We start from the raw sequence: 18,297 nt of genomic DNA, 5'->3' as shown, positions 1-18,297 counted from the left end.
GCAGGATACCTCATTTGGACACACAGACCAATTTAGAAGAAGTGGAGGAAGAACAATTATTATTATTATTTTTTCTGCTTTCTGGACGCACAGTAATATCTTAGCAGCAGCAAGACCAGCTGCTGGCGTATGGCTAATGAGTCCCACATTTCCCTCTGCAGACTACACCACAGCATTGTTAAGGAAGTGTGTATGTGTATTTCCTTTCTATATGGATCGCCTAACACATTTGTGCATTGGTAACATTGTGCTGCTATGAAAAATTTTAATCAGTGTAAATTATGAGGAGAAGGTATGAACTTGCAGAAATCACTTTCCTTTTTCAGGGTTAAAAGCAGAAATTTGCACACAGTATATGTTCATTAAAAAGGTAATTAAAATATTAAAACTAAAACAAGTAATGACAGTTGAAATTTTTTTTCGGTCTTAAACTGAGTTAGCTGGCACCTTTAGTGTTTGTTTTTTATTATTATTGTCATCGTTGTTTTAGCATGAGTCCTTAGATTCAAAACCTAAAATGAATGCAGGTCTCCAGCTTTTTATTTTACCCCTTTCCTCGCTGCTGCCATTGAAAGGTTCATGTGTTTTAGCAACTGTTCCCTGTGGCTTGTTGGGACATAGCAGGTTTGGTTAGCAACACTTATAAAAACAAGTTGTGAGGAAGAGTCTTGGGGTGGGAATCATGAGCAGACCATCATGCAGCAGTTAAATAGTTACTAGTGTTGGCCTTTTATGCAATTATGACTGGCTTAAAAATTGGCTTAAAATGAATGGAGAAAATTTACACCTCTCTAAAAGCCTGAGTCTGATCTCACACAGGCTGGTGTAAAAGAGGAGCAACTTCACTGAAATCAGTAGAGTTACACAGGTATACATGTGGCCTAAGTGAAAGACGTATTAGGTCACTTATTGCATCAGTCCAGTTAAAGATTCAACATGACATCAAGTTGCTGGTGAAACTACTATTTTTAGTTTGGGGGGGTGGGGGGCATGGAGGGGGGAGTTAGTTGGAACCTTAAATTATGAAAAACCTATTAAAATATGTTAGGAGACCTTAAATCTGTGCACAGAACATACTGTACTATCCTACATAGTTTTCTCCAAAAACTAGCTGTTAAAGTAGCATGAATGGCAATGTTTTAATTAAGCAATAGGAAAAGGTTGGCTACTATACATAGTGGCAGCTTGGAGTGCACAATGAGGCCTGAGTCTCTAGCCTGGCAAGAAAATGACCAGGAAACTTAAATATTTTTTTAATGGCATTGATGAATTCCTTTAAGTAATACTTTCCAATTAGTGCTAAAAGCTGACATACACTACTGTTTTAATGACACAATAGTTAAAGGCCTGTCTGAAATTCCAATCTAAACCTCTATTTTTAGCGATTCAGCATATGTAACTTTAAGTAACAGAAATAGTCATATAACAGACTGTTTCATACACTTCCAAGAGATTTTCTTTCTTCAGTTGTTTTTATATGGCAAGTCTCTTTAAAAAAAAAAGAGAGAGAGAGAGAAATCCAATAACAAAACCGTGTTAAAATGACCTTAAGAGTCTGAGTTAATTTAGGCTTTTTTTGCTTTTGTTTTTAAGAATGAAATGCACCCAATATCCTCTATATCTCAGCATAATGGGACATACCCTTAACTACTTTCTTAAAATGCATCCTATTGTGCTTGCTAATTAGAGGATTTATTGCACATTTCACTTTGGCTTGGTGTGCCAAGTTCATTTTTTGGTTTAACTCCACTGTCTTCTGAACGTTTACCTCAGCGCTGGATTTGGCCCTCCGTGTTTAAATCAGACCCTTCACATTGCTTTAAAAGAGACGGTGTGGGTTTTTTAGGTGGAGTTACTCAGTTTATGTAATTACGTTCAGTTAATGGAAGTCATTCCAACCAATACCTTTGCTATCTAAATATGACCATGCAGAAAAACTGTTTCAATCATCAGATCAAAGAAAATATAATTTCATTGTGTAATATTCTTTGTAATTAAGAATGCTTTTACTATAAATTTAGTGAGTGGGAGTTAACGTGTTTAATTTAATTCTTCCTTTGGTTATCCCCTACTGTATGCACAGTAGGCACAATATAGGAAAAAGTGTGAGCTGTCTAGCTTTGGCCACGGTGCCAAAATCTGACTGGGGAGCCGTACATTTTTCCACACTGCTCCCACAGTGCTAACACTCAGCAATTTGTCAACACTCCCTGGAATAAAACAAAGCAAGAAGGCACGCCCCTCTTTCACAGCCCATATATGGACTACAGGCTACTCTGAGACTGTTACACTGACTTAAAGGAGCATGCCCAGAGAGAACACTGACATGGACACATGGTGAAGACTGTCAGAGGAACACTGACAAAACCCCCGCAGCTGCCCTTTCTTAAAGGGAAACACATGTGTCTGGCTTATGCCTGCCAGCATTTTGCTAACAGACGTTTATGGGCTCTGGCTCCTGAGTGGAGCAAAGTTAAGGGAAACACACCTAGCAAGTAAGCTAGATATGCTTTTTTTTTAAGTTTCCCTTAAATGTACAAAACAAGGGGAAAGAATGGAGAAATGCCTCCAAGAACAAAAATCAGCATTTTAAAAGCTGTGGTTTTGCTATGGGCACAAAATCTCTTCCAACCTGGTGCCAATTATTCTAGAGCAAAATACACCTTTAAGAAAATATTTATTTTTAAATGGCTGTAATTTTTTAGGCTAACAAATATCATTTACTATTCCTGTATTGTTGGATTTTATTCCTATGCTCATAAAGCCAGTTTACTTTCATCACAAATAAACAAGAAGTGGTCTAAAACCAATAATTCTGCATTCATGATTTTTTATAGTTGTAAGTCTGATTCCTTTCTTGTGCAGCCTTCTCCTCTGGAAGCCTCTCCCTCACAAGACAAAGGAAAGAGTTTTGAGTTACTCCTTATTCAGGGGGTGACGGAAGCCTCCATGAGAAATGAAAAAGCAGTAGTGCAAAGTAGGAGTCAGACCAGCATGGGAAGTGTTACTGGAAACACTGGCTTCTTACTTAGTGATTAGTGGTGAAGGGCAGCCTGAGTACTTTGAAAGAGCCAGATACAGGTTTGTAAATATTCATTAAGTCTGTGCTGAGGGAGGTTGTCAGAAGACAACCATCTACTCCAGGATTTTCCTGAGGAACAGGAGTTTGGAGCTAGGATGGCAGGTACCGAGTATCAGAGGGGTAGCTGTGTTAGTCTGTGTACACAGAAACAACAGGGAGTCTGGTGGCACCTTAAAGACGAACAGATTTATTCCGGCATAAGCTTTCGTGGGTAAAAAACCCACTTCTTCAGATGCATAGAGTGACAGGTAATAAGTGAGGAAGGGGCAGGTGACAATTATTTTCAATAGTGAAAATAGACCAGCACTTCTAAATGGGATAGGGTGACTGATAAAGGAAAAGATATAAAGAATAAGGGCTAGATTCACATGGGAAACTTAGGTGCCTAACTGCCACTTTAAGCCCCTAAGTCCAACATTGAGGTCCCTGTGGCATTCAGAAAACTACCATTGAGCTGTGCCTAACCCTGCAGGTATCTAAAGTTTGTGTTTCCACTGAGAAAGTCCTCTAGGTGCCTAAATTTCTGCTGATGGGCATGTGCAAAACCACCTAATTCCTAATGCTAACAAGCAGCTCAGTACCTAACCACTGGTTGGCTTCACAAAGTAGGCATTCTCCCTCACAAAGTCCAACAGACCATTCAAGACCTACCCTCTGAAGGTCAGGCCCTATTCTCTGAAAAGACAGACAGGAGACTGCACAGTTTAAAAGACTTGAGGGCCACCTTCAAGTCCCTGGGCATACACACCCCCACTACACACCAGGCACTTCAGGCCGCAGCCTCCTCCATAGTTTTACCAGCAAAACCGACAGGATGGTTCCCAGAGGAGGAATAGGGGCAGCAGGAAGAGGCCGCACACATCCTCAGGCCAGGTTCTGGCAAACCCAACCCACCTTCCGGCCCCTAACTGCCTTTTGAAGGTGCGGTTGAGGGTGGCGCACCAGAACAAGAACTGGATCTACCCCGTCTCACTTTTTTGTCCCGACTGTCTCCTTTCTTCTGTGCATGGTCCCGTGTCACTCTGTCCAATTATGTGCCATCCCACCCTTCCCCATCCCTCTTCAGGGACCCCTCTCACAAGCAACTCCTTATGCAGGAGGTGCACTCACTCCTTTCGCTAGGGGCAGTAGAAAAGGTTCCTCAGGAGCAGAAGGGCAAGGGTTTCTATTCCCGGTATTTGCTAATACCAAAAGCCAAAGGTGGGCTCAGACCCATCTAGATCTGCAAGAACTCAACAAGTTTGAGAAGAAGCTCAAGTTCTGCATGGTCTCTTTGGTTTCCATTATCCCTTCATTGGATCCAGGAGACTGGTACGCTGCCCTTGACTTGAAGGACGCCTACTTTCACATAGCAATAACTGTCTCACAGAAAATACCTCAGCTTTGTGGTGAACAACACCCACTACCAGTTCAGTCCTCCCATTCAGCCTGTCAGCGGCACCTCAAGTGTTCACCAAGTGCATGGCGATCATGGCTGCATTCCTGTGCAGGTGACACGTACAGGTGTTCACGTACCTCGACGAATGGCTCATCAAGGGCCGCTCCAGGTCTCAAGTGGAGGCATAAGTCGACTTCATAAGAATGCTGTTCGACAAACTGGGCCTCCTTCTGAAAAAGGGGAAATCAATGCTGTCCCCTGTTCAGTGGATGCAGTTTATAGGGGTAGTACTGGACTCGACACAAGCCAGGGCATACCTCCCGGAAGCAACATTTCGGTCCCTTGGCAACATCATACGAGATCTCAGGAAGTTCCCCACCATCACAGCAAGGAATTGCCTGAAACTCCTGGGACACATGGCAGCTTGTGCCTGCATAGTACAGCATGCCAGATTCAGACTTCGATCTCTTCAGTCATGGCTAGAGTCAGTGTATCGGCCAGTCCGGGACAGCTGGGACAGGATCATAACCCTGCCTTGGCCGGTACTCAGCTCCCTCCTGTGGTGGCTTGACCCACAGGTAGTATGTACAGGGGTCCCTTTCACCAGCCCCCAGTTGTATCTCTCGCTAGTGATGGATGTATCAGCCTTGGGCTGGGGAGTAGTACATTTGGGAGACTTCAGGACACAAGGCCTCTGATCTCAGGTAGAACTTTCTCTCCACATCAATGTCAGAGAGCTGAGAGCAATGCACCTTGCGTGCCAGACTTTCCGAGCCCACTTGACAGGGAGATGTGTATCAGTTATGACAGACAACACCATGGCAATGTTTTATATCAACAAACAGGTGGGTGCACATTCCTCTCCCCTGTGCCAGGAAGCCCTCATACTGTGGGACTTCTGTGTAGAGCATTTGATACACTTGCAAGCATCGTACCTCCCTGGAGTATAGAACGAGTTGGCAGATTATCTCAGCAGGTTGTTCCCCGGCCACAAGTGGTCCCTTTGTCCAGATGTTGCAAACTCAATCTTCCATCACTGCGATTTTCCTCAGATCTGTTTGCCACGCGACGCAACAGGAAGTGCCAGCAGATTTGCTCCTTCCTGAATCACAGCCCAGGCTCCATCGCAGATGCGTTCCTCCTCCCATGGGAAGAGGCTATCTCCTATACACGTGTCTGCCTATCCCTCTTGTTCACAAGATGCTCCTCAAGATACAGAGGGAACAAGCTTTGGTGATATTGATAGCCCCAGCCTGGCCTCACCAGCACTGGTACACATCACTCCTGGAAATGTCCGTGGAAGCTCCAGATACCTTGACGCTCTTCCCAGACATACTAACTCAGGATCACGGTCATCTCCAGCACCTGAACCTTGAGTTGCTGTACCTCATGGCATGAAAGCTCCATGGCTGAACCTGATGGAGCTCTCTTGCTTGGACCCGGTTAGACAAGTCCTCCTTGGCAGTAGACAGCCTCCACCAGGGCTATCTACCTTGCCAAGTGGAAGAGATTTTCAATCTGGTCAGCGTAGCATCATTGATCCCTGATGCTTGCCTCTACCAGACTGGACTACCTTCTCCATCTCAAGCAGCAGGGGCTGTCCATGTCGTCAATAAAGGTTCACTTGGCTGCCATCTCTGCCTTCCATCCAGGCGCAGAGGGCCGGTCAGTCTTCGCCAACCCTCTGGTCAGCTGTTTCCTCAAAGGTCTCAACAAGCTATACCCGCAAGTCAGACAGCCAGTCCCAGCTTGGGACCTCAACCTGGTCCTTTCCAGACTGACGGGGCCGCCCTTCAAACTGCTGGTGACGTGCTCCCTGCTTTACCTCTCGTACAAAGTGGCATTTCTGGTGGCTATATTTTAGGAGGGTGTCTGAGCTCAAGGCCTAACATCAGAGCCCCCTTACACCATGTTCTACGAGGACAAGGTTCAGCTCAGGCCACATCCAGCTTTCCTCCCGACTCACATCAACCAGGACATCTTCTTTCCAGTGTTCTATCCTAAACCGCACTCAAGTAGTAGGGAGCAGAGGCTTCACTTGCTGGATGTCTGCAGAGCATTAGCCTTTTAAATCGAGAAAACAAGGCTGTTCTGAAAGTCCATCCAACTATTCATGGCTGTGGCAGACAGAATGAAGGGTCTTCCTGTCTCCTCTCAATGAATTTCATCATGGATCACGTCTTGCATCCAAGAGTGCTACACCCTGGCAGGGGTACTTGCCACACCAATCACTGTGCACTCCACCAGGGCACAGGCCTCTTCAACAGCTTTCCTGTCTCAGGTTCTTACCCAGGAAATATGCAGAGCAGCGACGTGGTCCTCCATACACACTTTCACCACACATTATGCAATTACCCAGCAGGCCAGAGAAGACGCGGCCTTTGGTAGAGCGGTACTCCAAACAGTGGACAACTCTGACCCCACCTCTGGAACTTAAGCTTGTGATTCACCTGATTGATTGATTGGAACTGACATGAACAAGCACTCAAAGAAGAAAAAACAATTACTTACCTTATCATAACTGTTGTTCTTCAAGATGTGTTGTTCTTATCCATTCCAATACCCACCCTCCTTCCCCTCTGTCAGAGTACCCAGCAAGAAGGAATTGAGGGTCGGGTCGGCAGTGCCCTATATTGGGTGCCATGAAGGCACGACTCCAGGGGGCTCCCAGGCCGACCTGACAGATACTGCTAGGGGAAAAATCTTTTGACTGTCGTGCATACGGCGCACGCACACCTGATTGGAATGGACATGAAGAACACATCTCGAAGAGCAACAGTTACGAGCAGGTGAGTAACCGTTTTATCCCTGCCCTGAAGGACTCATATTCTATTCCCTCAGTCTTCCTTCCAACACTTCTCCTGCACACCCTTTATCAACTGAACACTGAGTAGCTTGCTATATTTTTCCTTTTAAATATCAGAAAGAAACTCCCTCTGTTCCTGCTTTAAACCCAGGAATATTTTTCTTCCTTAATTCACCTTCAGCTTGGCACCCTTTACATCTCTCTCCTCCAGCTTTAATTTCCCTTGAAAATCTATCACTGACCTCATCTCCTTTGAACAAAAGCACCCCCAACACCATAAACATGCTGCTCCCCTGCCAAACTCACTTGATGCCACCTGGTCTGTGTACATGCTCTTAGGGGAAAATAAAAGAATGAGACAAAAGGGTTTGTCACACAATTGACAGATGTGAGTTTTGCATTAGCCAGAGGGCCATCTGACTTAGTCTTAATGACCAGAAGACAGCAAGAAGGGAATACAAAATGTAAAAAATACAACAGCTTTATTTGTTTTCTCATTAGATGTAGTACAATCCAACAACACCTTCATAAATGAGTGTGTGTGTGTGTGTGTGTGTGTGTGTGTGTGTAAATAAGAGCTTTAACAACACAGTTCTGTCTTGCTCAACCCTACTGCCTCATTAGATGCTTACTCTCTTATTCTGCTGGTCTGGGATCCCCCCTTACCAATCAGTGACTTAAAATATATGCTGGTAGCTCCTCCCCAATCTGGCCACAGGGTTGTGGAGTACTTTCTTTCCATCCTCTTTCAAACCATCCACTGATTTGACTGGTGCAAAATCCTCCCCAAATGTGTGAAAGGATGGGGACAGAAGCAATCCTGTCCTCAGAAACTCTTCCTGCTTCTGTATCCTCTAATTTCCTCTTCAGAGAAATATACTCTAAAGTTACAAAAATGAAGAGGAGTTTGTTGTTGCAGATGTAAAAAGGAACAAACCAGATGCATGCTTTACTGTTCTGGTAAATCACATTGCTTTCCATTACAGTCCTTCCCCCAAACTTCATGTGTACACTGCCTATTTAGAACAAGATTTTGTAGGGTAGTAGAGGGACAAAAAGCCACACTGCACAGTTCTCCTCCTTAACCTGCCCACATTGCGGCTCCAGGTATGGGAGCAGAGGAAGCTGAATGGGGCCGTATTCCTGTCTATAAGTGAGAATATATTACTCCTTGCTGAAAGCCACAATTATCTATGTTGAGCAGTACTTTAGGCCAGGAGTAATCCTACTGAAATCAATTGGAAGATGTCATATATGCAGCTTAAGGTACTACTGACTATAAGTAAGGGAATCAGAATCTGGCCTGAATAAATAAGAGAAAACAAATGAAGAAAAACAAGGAGAGCAAAAGACTGAATTGATGCATGTACTTACCAATTAATGTTTGTTTCCATGAAGAAAGAAGGATCCATTCGGTGGGCAATATACTCCAGGCAGTTTAAAGCTGGATCCTTTTTGGTAAAAAAAAAAAAAAAAAAGGATTGCAGAGATGAAGTGGAAATGTGGATCAATAAGAAAGAGAATTTAAATTCCGTTTGGGTAGTGATAGGCATATTTTCTACATGCTTAGATGGTAGTCAAGAATAGGAACCTTCAATTCTATGCTTGGCTCTGTCATGGAAATGCTTTGTGACCTTGGTAAGTCACTGCCTTTTTCTGTGCCTCAGTTTCCCCATATGTCAAATTAGGATAATGGTACTTATCCTTCTTTGTAAAGGACTTTGAGATCTATGGATCAGAAGAGGTAAGTATTCTTATTGAGAAGAAAAGGAAAAAGATCAAATCTTGAGTATGCAGTCTGTCAGGTATAAAATACCAGTACTGTACCTGCTCCCTTTTCAGTTTGTCTTCATTTGTCATGTTGCAGCTTCATTTAGACTGTAAATTCTTCAGAGAAGAATCATCTACCACACTGTGGGCACTGTTTAAATAATAATAATTACTACATTTGTTATCAAGAAGATCATAAACCAACAGGGATTTCTTGATAAATGTTCTGATGTTAAGAAAAGAAAGTTTGATGTTAAGAGTTAGGGGGAGATGGGCAATGAAATACCTTTGTTAGTAATAAATGCTGTGGAATATCTGTGTTTGTGTAAACTAATCCTAATCCCAAATACACCAATATTACATGTAGGAATGGAAGAAGCTAGTGATTTAGCATTATATGCTTCCTCTTCTCTGTTTTAAATACTGGTCTTCAGGTATCCCACATCTGACTGGGGACTCAGAATCTATCTGTTCCTTACTAAACCAATAAGTCTGCAGGTACTGTTCAAACTGTTCACATACATAGTGCTCAAACTGTTTCTTTAAAGAGAAAGTAGGGGGATTAGGTTATATCTAGGACTGGCTACTTTTTGAGAGATAGCAGTTCCTTGTTGGGTAGTGCTGTTTAGTGCAACCATTCAGATAAAGGGGACAGCTTGTTGCGTTTGGCTCATCCTGCTACGTACCGCTGATATTTTCACTGCAATTTTGGCATAAGAGGTTTGCCATCACCATAGAAGCTCTTCAGTGGTTGGGATAGTGCTATGGGAAAAGTAAGAAGTTGCAGTAATAATTATTCTTATCTGCTACAGCTAATCAAACAGCAATCTGGATAGTTTGGGTAATGCCCCTTTAACAGGAAAAGGAGTGAAATGTTGGAGTCGGAAGTTTTCTGTAAGGTTCTATGGCAGTGTGAGTGACAGTTGAGAGCTGGAAGTTATAAATTATGAGATTTGAAAATAAAACAAAAAATCATTGATTTGTTTTGCCTCTTTTAATTTTTTTTCATCTTTTAAAAGGAAGTCACTTACCCCCGGTTTTTGTGTGACCATTTTAAGGTCAAGATTCAAACTGAAATACATACAAAAATGCAGCTTCCTTGTTCTCTGATTGGAGGGCACTCCATTTACCTTCCCCTCTACCCTGAGGTGTGGGGACATAACATTCTATTCCCCTCTATCTACCTGCCTAGCTACACAAGATAGGAAGCTGCACCACTCATGCTCCCTTACACAGTCTCCTGCCCTCTCCCCCTGTCCATATTACCTTCCCTTCCCTCATGCCATATTCTCCAGCACTCCACTCAGTCGCCCGCCTGCTCAGTGCCCGCTGCAACTCTTCTCAAGCACTTCATATTTCTGCACCCCTTCAATCTGCCTCTAGCTCCCCATATCACCCCTCTTCAGAGCTGCCAAGTATTGTGCTACTCCGTGCATGACATTTTATGCAAATTATTTAATTAGTTAATTTTTATCTATCTAATTTGCAAATTGCCAGAAACATCAAGTTTAAAAACACTAGGTGGGTTTAGTGGTGGTGAAAGGCATTGGCTAGAGAGTAAATGTCCACTGAGCAGTAGGAGCAGGTATGGGAAGGCAGAATCTTATTCCTTGCATTTCCCAAAGAGAGGGGACACTGATTCTATGGTGCCTCACTCGTTGCCTCCCCTCTGCTGCTCCATGTGCTGGGGAAAGCAGAGAGCACCCAGAAGAGAGGACAAATGATAAGTCTACACTGCAAAATTAAACAACTTACAGCCGTCTCAGGGCCCAGGGTTACAGACTGGGGCTTGCACTACAGTACCAAAAATAGCAATGTAGATGTTCCTGCTCCAGCTGGAGCTCAGGGTGTGAGACCCACCCCCTTTGCAGGGTTTCAGAGAAGTATAATAGGTAAATGTGGCGTGATTGTCCTTCTCAGAAGCCATGCTAGTTGTCTCATAATATATCATCTTCATCTATGTTTTTTATTTTATATTTTTCTTCACTACTCTGCTTTCTTTGTGTCACTGGAGTGGTGTAAAGGGGATGGACACTGGCCTCATCTCCCAACAGGGGATAAGAGGTGGCAAAGTCATTTTCTACACCCTCCTTTCTCCTACGCTCTACACCCTGGTATAGGGCTGGTATCAGGGCAGAGAGGGTGTGTGAGCAGAGCAAAATCCCCAAATGGCAGACAGTCCCTTAGGGACCATTGCCACTTCTCAGGGGTTAGAGCAGTCTCCGGTAAGCTCTCCTGCCCCTCAGCATTGATACAAAATCAACCAGAGAAGCAAGAAGTAGTAACTGGCTGAGAATCCCACCCCTCCTATGCTGCACTGAACTGAGCTACGGCCAAGCAGAGAGTCTTGCCCTAGATGATCATAGTTTGGAAGTCAAATCAGTGGCCAACAAAATGTTAACTTAAAGCAAAATGGCAAGAGTGAAAACTCTGGGCCTAATTCTGATCTAACTTACACCAGAGTAACACTGTTGTAGAGCCATTAACTTGAATGGAGATACTTCTAACGTACAAGATCAAAATCAGGCCCTATGTTTGTCTATCTGTCCAGACTGGGGACTGCAGCAATCCAGAGTTAAGTATCTACATTAAAAATGTTGTCACTCACAAAATCCTTCCTTAGAACAACAAAAATATTTGAAATGCAGTCCAAATCTCCTGGCTTGCCAAATTTGCAGGGGCATATACCCATGGAGATTTAAGATCAGCCACTGTGCATGGATCTTATTAATATTGATTTTTTAATAGAAATTGGGCTCTGTATCATCTGTTATATGCAGAGACTGTAGTATTCAAACAGCAGCAAAATGTAAATGCCACCATTATTGTAAAGAGTACATGCTAACATTTGCATAGCAGCTAACGGTATTTTGTGGCGTTGTTACTACAAAACAATTCATGCTAGTTCATTTGCCAGGTTTTGTTAGAGACACTTGCAAAAACCAGTTGTGCTTTGGATGTTAGATATCAGCATGGCAGACTGTGCTTTTCCTTCTTTGTGGCTTTCAGCTCTAGATCTATGAGTGTGCAGAATATATTGAAATTTACAATAATTTTGATCTTTGAGCACTTCCAAGAGAGTTATTTCAATGTACTATCTGCTCACAAGCATGGTGCAGATGCTTAAGAGTGAGAGAAGTGGCATCAGTGCAGATCTCGGATTTCAGAGAAGAACTCTGTAGTGGGTTGTTATAGTGAGCTCACAAACAGTGCGCTTTTTTGTTTTTGTTAAATAAATGTACTTAGAGATGTTAGGGTGGTGGTCTTTGGGGGAAGGCAGGGTGCGTTGTCTGTTTAAAAACTAAAGCAGGGGACTGAATGGGTTAGAACTGATGGGCTACACAGCTTTTCACCTTTGGGTGGTTCTTCATAATCTGTTCCTAGGCGATCATGATCAAAAATTGATGGGTGTTCATCGGCCTCTGCGAAAGAAATTGGTAGCCTCGCTAGTTGTTAACTTTTCCATTGTTCATTATTTTAAAAAAAAATTACACAATGCTATTCCTTTGCATAGGAAATCAATGGGACTTAGGCACCTAAATACCTTTGAGAATCTGGGCCTCACTGTTGAGTGTGGTGCCATTGACATCAGTAGTGGTAGAGAGAAGATGAGTTTGAGACCGCGCTTGAGGGATGTGCCTTCTAGAGTGGGTGGGATAATTGATGTATGCTTGGTGGTAAATGCTACACTTGATAATAAGGTAAGGGGTATGAAGATTAGGCCTATAGGTAAGATTAGATTGTAATATCGTCTTCTTTGCCCCGCAAAATGACAATTTTAATAAAACAAAACTGGACACCATTTCAGGAGAGCCCAGGAAACCTGATTAGCATTCATATTATACATGTACGCACACTCAGCTGGCCTGACAGAACAGTTTGGGGCAGATTAAAGGATCATACTTCTTGAAATTACTACTGGGGTGATCCACTTATTATTAGTAGTATGGCTTAACAGGGGGCCCAAGATTTGCTTACACTGGCTTTGCTTTTCATAACCACTGAATTCCCCTTTTTGTTGTGTTTTGTTTAAATCAGGGCCCTGGGAAAAAATGGATTGTAAGGTAGAAAAATAAGAACATAAGAATGGTCATACTGGGTCAGACCAATGGTCCATCCAGCCCAGTATCTTGTCTTCCAACAGTGTCCGGTGCCAGATGTTTCAGGGAATGAACAAAACAGGGCAATTATCAAATGATCCATCCCCTGTCGTCCAGTTCCAGCTTCTGGCCGAAATGTTAGCCTACCATTCTTAGGTGTCTCATTAATAACTCTTTCAGGCACCCATCATACTGTTGGCACTATACAAATAATGTCATATTACACAAATATAGAGCCCAGGCAGTTAGAATGCTATGTCTGTGGATAGACTGAAGTGGATATTCAGTTGAAGGTTCCAAGGATGTAATATCAACAGAGTATTCCATTTACGCTGTTACATCATGTATGACTTTGAGGCAGACACCTACTATTCATGCCTCAGTTTCCTCATCTGTCAAATGCTTACTTTAGCCACAAGGATTTACTGAGGCTGTATTAATTTGTGTCTGTAACAAGGTTTGTGGTTTGGAAGATGATGTAGCCATGGAAAGTATTAACTGTAATTGATTATTAGTAGGGCCTGCAGATGGAATTCATTTTTTATATTATTTAGACAACAAAAAGACTTGTCATTGTTTTGTGTTCATATATCAAGCTCAAAGGATCTGAGAAATCTCAGAAATGTGGTCAGTTGAATTTTTTCAACATTTTAAAATATTTCAGCCATTACTATCATGATGGAAGTTGACTACAAAAATTGCATAATATTAGTCATATCATCTGCCCTAAGCCAATAAACAAACGTTAAGACTGTTGCTGCATCTCTGATTTTCATGTTTTGCCTAGAAAATACAGCATGCTATATTCTTCTAAGACCCATGCAATATTTATGTACAGTACAATTAGGCAAGAAAGAACAAAAAGCTAAGTTGTCCCTATATGGGTTATTCACACACACACAGGACTAGAAACCTACAAGTTTGGATTTATAGTTTCTGCCGGATAGTTTGTTCAAGATGTAGGATTTCTTCCTCCATGGAGCAGAATTAGGATTTGGCCTCAAAAACCTTTGGATCACTGAAGATCTATACAGGCCCTCTGCTACTGTAGTGCTTGCCAATCCCAATGACCTTACAGCTCTTTCAAGGGATCCGTGTCCTTATAATGTCTCTGATTGCTGCAGCCACCTAAACTCCCCTAAAGAGGGTGTCAAATGAGGGACAGGAAATTGGCATATTGTAAATTAATGCTGACACTGTCTGTGTTAATTTGTGCCAGAAATCCATGCGGGAGGGGTAGAGGTGATATTGCAGAAAGCAACAGTCCTTACACCCTATCCTCTCCTGAGCAGTGACAATATCCTAGAGCCAGCACTCCCTCCCTATGTGAATCCACTGCTCTCTGGTCTCCTTCATTGCAGGGAACATTTGGACAGAAGATCAGTCCTAGTCAGAAAGCCTGTGTAGTTCAGTGCAAAAAGAGCTGCATATGGGGTATATTTTAAAAACAGTACAAGGGCACCACTTCTATTAATTTTAACAAAAGGTATGTAACTAAAGTCCCACATATTTAGGTATTAATATTAAGGAAGGACTCACCTGCCAAGATGTGGATTATAACGAAGGGTATTTTATGACATCATTAGTACACATTACTAATTTTATATAATATGTTTAGGGAAACAGCACAGTCTGGAGAACTGAGTCCAGGACCTAAGAACTGAGGCACTCCTGCACTGCCATTAACAGGATTTTGCCTTGGGCAAGTATTTTAACCTTTCTGTATCTTAATTTTTCCGGCTGTAAAATGGGTATAATGGTATTACTTAATTACCCCACAGGATTGTTATATTAAGTAATAAATGAGTGTACTGTGCTTCAAAGATGTAGTGTGCCTCACTATTGCTGTGTATCCATCTAACCGTATCTAATATGTGAGCGTTTTGAAGTTAGCAGGATAAAATGTAATGTGATAAAATGATGAGTCAGATTGTCAAAAGCAAAAATCCAAAAAGGTATACATAGCAGAATAATGCATTTTTTTTATTTTTACTACCTCTGACTCATGATTTATATTATGCATTCTACTAAGTTCAAAGTTTCCTTTCACAAAGAGAGAGCTATATGAAACAGCTGTGCTTCAAACCATTTTACTTCAATTGTAGTAGCAGGTTTTAGAGTTTAAATCATTAACAACCTCTTAGTGAACTTTTATCCAAATGACTGCAAGTCACAAAGAGAACACTTCTCTTTCACCAACTACCTTTTGTGCTTTAGTGAGACCTAGTCCCTTTTCTATTTTTTTCCTCCTCCTCATGTCTTTCTTTGAAGAAAGATGTGTGATTTGTGAAGTAATGAAAGTAGGTATCAGTTAATGAAAACTGCTATACTGGGTTCTTAATGCACATTGGAATTGCTTCAGGATAAAGCTTCATATACCTGCTTTACAGCAGGAAAAAAGTAAATTTCAGAAGTCAAGATTGCTGTGTGCACTGTCGGAGCATTATGTAGCAGTTAAACCATCCATTGGCGTGATCTAATCTTGATCCCCCCTCCCCTTTTTGTCAAGGAGTTGTGATTTGCATGCTGACTGCATTTTTTCATATTTTTAACTGCACTAGGGATTTTTAAAACCTGGTATTATATTATTGCATCAGTGCAGTTATTTATCCATCACGCTTTTTGTTTTTTTCCCCATATAATAATTCATTTTTCAGAGGGGGGAGGGGAAAGAGGTTATCCACACCTTTCCCCAATTAATTTAAATTGAAATTAACTACACAAGCTGTTTCTTTTTCTCCAAACATCCCATAGAATTCTCTTTAAAAGCTGGTAATTTTCCCTCCCCCCCCCCCAAAAACCCACTTTAATCAGATTTGTTTTAAAAAATAATCAGTTATTTTATTTGGTTTTATAGGAAACGTGACTGAATTGCAATGTGAACGGTCGACATATAAACTGCCCCCCCTTCAGATCGAAGACAACTGGGCAAATAATTTAGGAATTGCATCCTCCCCTTGTGAACCCTTCCTAAACGGAGCGCTTGCAATTCGGTGTCTAAAGTACAGCCTGGGAGCCTGGGGGCACCTTCCTCTTTGCTCTGCCTCTGTGTGTCTGTCTCTCTTTCCAGTCTGTGTGTGAGCTGGGAGCTCGGCTGCCGCCGCCGCCGCCGCTGCCCTTTGATCCCTGCATTAGTGTTAGTTAGGGGCTTGGAGACACACAGGGAGCAGCCATAGACACCGCCGCACCAGCCCTCCTTATTGACACCGCACATAGCACACACTCACTCTCCCACAGATTAGATCCATTCCCATTGAAGAATATTGCGACCGGGGACAAGCCAGGTGCACGACCGGGGGAGGGGGAGCGGGGGGGACGAAAGAAAGAAAAGGGGGAAGCAAAAGAAACCCCCCTTCTTGTTGGCTCCAGGAAAAGCAGCTTCAATCCCATTCCCCAGCAGAAGAAGAAACCCCCCGCTGCCGGCCGCCCCCGGCCCCCGCTTTGTGCCTGCCTTTGCCCCCCTTTGGTTTTATTTGATCTCCCATTAAACCAAGGAGGAGAATGTGAAAAAAGGGGGAAAATGCCCAGGAGGAAGCAGGAGCAGCCCAAGCGCCTCTCTTCACGTAAGTGCCCCTTCTTTTGCCATTTTCTCCTTCCTTCTCTCCCTGTCTCCTTCCTCTCTGCAGCCGCCTCCGTTGTTTTGTGCATTAGTTTAGGGTTACAGAGGTGAAACTGACAAAGACACAGCCTGGGTTATTCCTCTTTTAGGTCTGAGCTAAGGCAGCCATGTTGGTGATGAACAGCCTTGTGCCCTTTTAATTTTTCCTCTCTCCCTCTCCTTTCCCCCCTTGCTTTGCAGCCTTCGCCCTCTCCCCCCCTTCCCTCCCCTCTCCTCTCCTCTCCGCTGATCGTGCATTTGTGCGGGAGTGCGGGTTTCTCCCGGGGGCCGGCCGGGGGGCTCTTTTATTGGGGTGGGGAGGGGGGTGGCACTGGAGGGGAAGCGGCTGCTGGCGTCTTGTGCAGAATCAATCGAGAGGTCCGTCTCCGGCTAAAGGTTGCGGCTGGGCTTGTCGGCCCCGGAGCCGGGGAGGGCGAGGCGGGGAGCGGCCGAGGAGGGCACAAGGGCTGGGGGACCCACACACACGGAGCCGGGGCTGCCGCTGCGGGGGAGGCAGGGGGCAGATCGTGGCATGCGAGGTCCCTGCAGAGCAAGGGAGGCGGCGGCGGCGGCAGCAGCGGGAGGCAGCATAGGGGCTGCTCCTGGCCGCAATAAAATGAAGGGTCAGGCGAGCCAGGCTAGACTCAGGCTTCGCTACTGCTGCCCCAGCCTTGAGAAGCAGAGCTCGGGACTAAAGTGCATCGCAGCCCTCCTAGCCTGCAGGCTACGCATTGACACCGAGCTCACGCTCCCCCGGCTCCTTTTCTGCCCGCTCCCCCGGCTCCTTTTCTGCCCCCTCCCCCATTTTTTCCTCTTTGCAAAACAGTTAACTTTTCTTCCTCTCTCCTTCCATTAAGCGATCGGATGCTATCGAGCGAGGCAGAGGGGGAAAGAAACCCTATAAATATCGTGCCCCGGCGTGGCGTTAGGGTCGGTCTAAGGAGGGCGGGGGGGGGTAGATTTAGGGGTCATTTTGCTGTCTCCAGCACATATGTTCAGCGCCTTTCTGCAGCCGCTCCTCGCTGTGCCCCAGGGTTCAGTGTCTGGTGAGAGCTGAACTGCTTATGTGTCAAAGCCATGGTCGGTCACCTGAAGTTCACCAGGGAGGGGGAGGGTTAAGGTTGTGGTATATGGTGTGCAGTGTTTTTTCCGCCGCAGACAGAGTGCGATCGATTACCTCTCTCCATATATTTTTAGCTATCGGGGAAGGGGTTTGAGGCACCGCTTCCCCTCCTAGCCCTTTACCACCTCCCGGACACTGTCAACCTGGCACATTAGCCAACGCAGAGGTGGGGGAAGAAATGGCACTTGCAGCTCCACAAATATTTCTCTCTCCCTTTCTTTCCGCTGGAGCCGACTCACAGGGCTTGGGGTTGTGTGTGTGTGTGTGTGTGTGTGTGTGTGTTTATTTGCCCCTGTACAGTCCTTTCACCGTCTGCCCGCTAGAGGATCTGAGTCTGAAACACACACACAGAGAATTCCCCGTATAGAAATCTATCTAGTTCAGGAAGCTTGCACAAGTGAGTTCATGAAAGTGCAGTGATCTGTGTTTGCACCACTGCT

General features: G+C 44.0%; 1 protein-coding gene across 6 annotated transcripts in view; it reads left to right on the top strand.

Moving 5' to 3' along the window:
- The first annotated feature begins 16,244 nt into the window (after nt 1-16,244).
- The window catches only part of ZNF827 (zinc finger protein 827), a 143,904-nt gene continuing 141,851 nt past the window's right edge, over nt 16,245-18,297 (top strand). For 5 of the 6 annotated variants that reach the window (XR_012158583.1, XR_012158582.1, XM_073341278.1 and 2 more), the window contains exon 1: nt 16,245-16,699. Coding sequence is in view for 4 of the 6 variants with exons in the window: in XM_073341278.1 (XP_073197379.1) it covers nt 16,657-16,699 (43 nt within the window). In the remaining 2 variants the exon portion in view is untranslated. The remainder of the gene's footprint in view (nt 16,700-18,297) is intronic. The other variant, XM_073341280.1, reaches the window with a different exon arrangement.

This window comes from Lepidochelys kempii, chromosome 4 (assembly GCF_965140265.1).
Source record: "Lepidochelys kempii isolate rLepKem1 chromosome 4, rLepKem1.hap2, whole genome shotgun sequence".
Classification (NCBI taxonomy): domain Eukaryota; kingdom Metazoa; phylum Chordata; order Testudines; family Cheloniidae; genus Lepidochelys; species Lepidochelys kempii.
The sequence above is the reverse complement of the archived record's forward strand: the minus strand, read 5'-3'. Positions and strand labels throughout refer to the sequence as shown.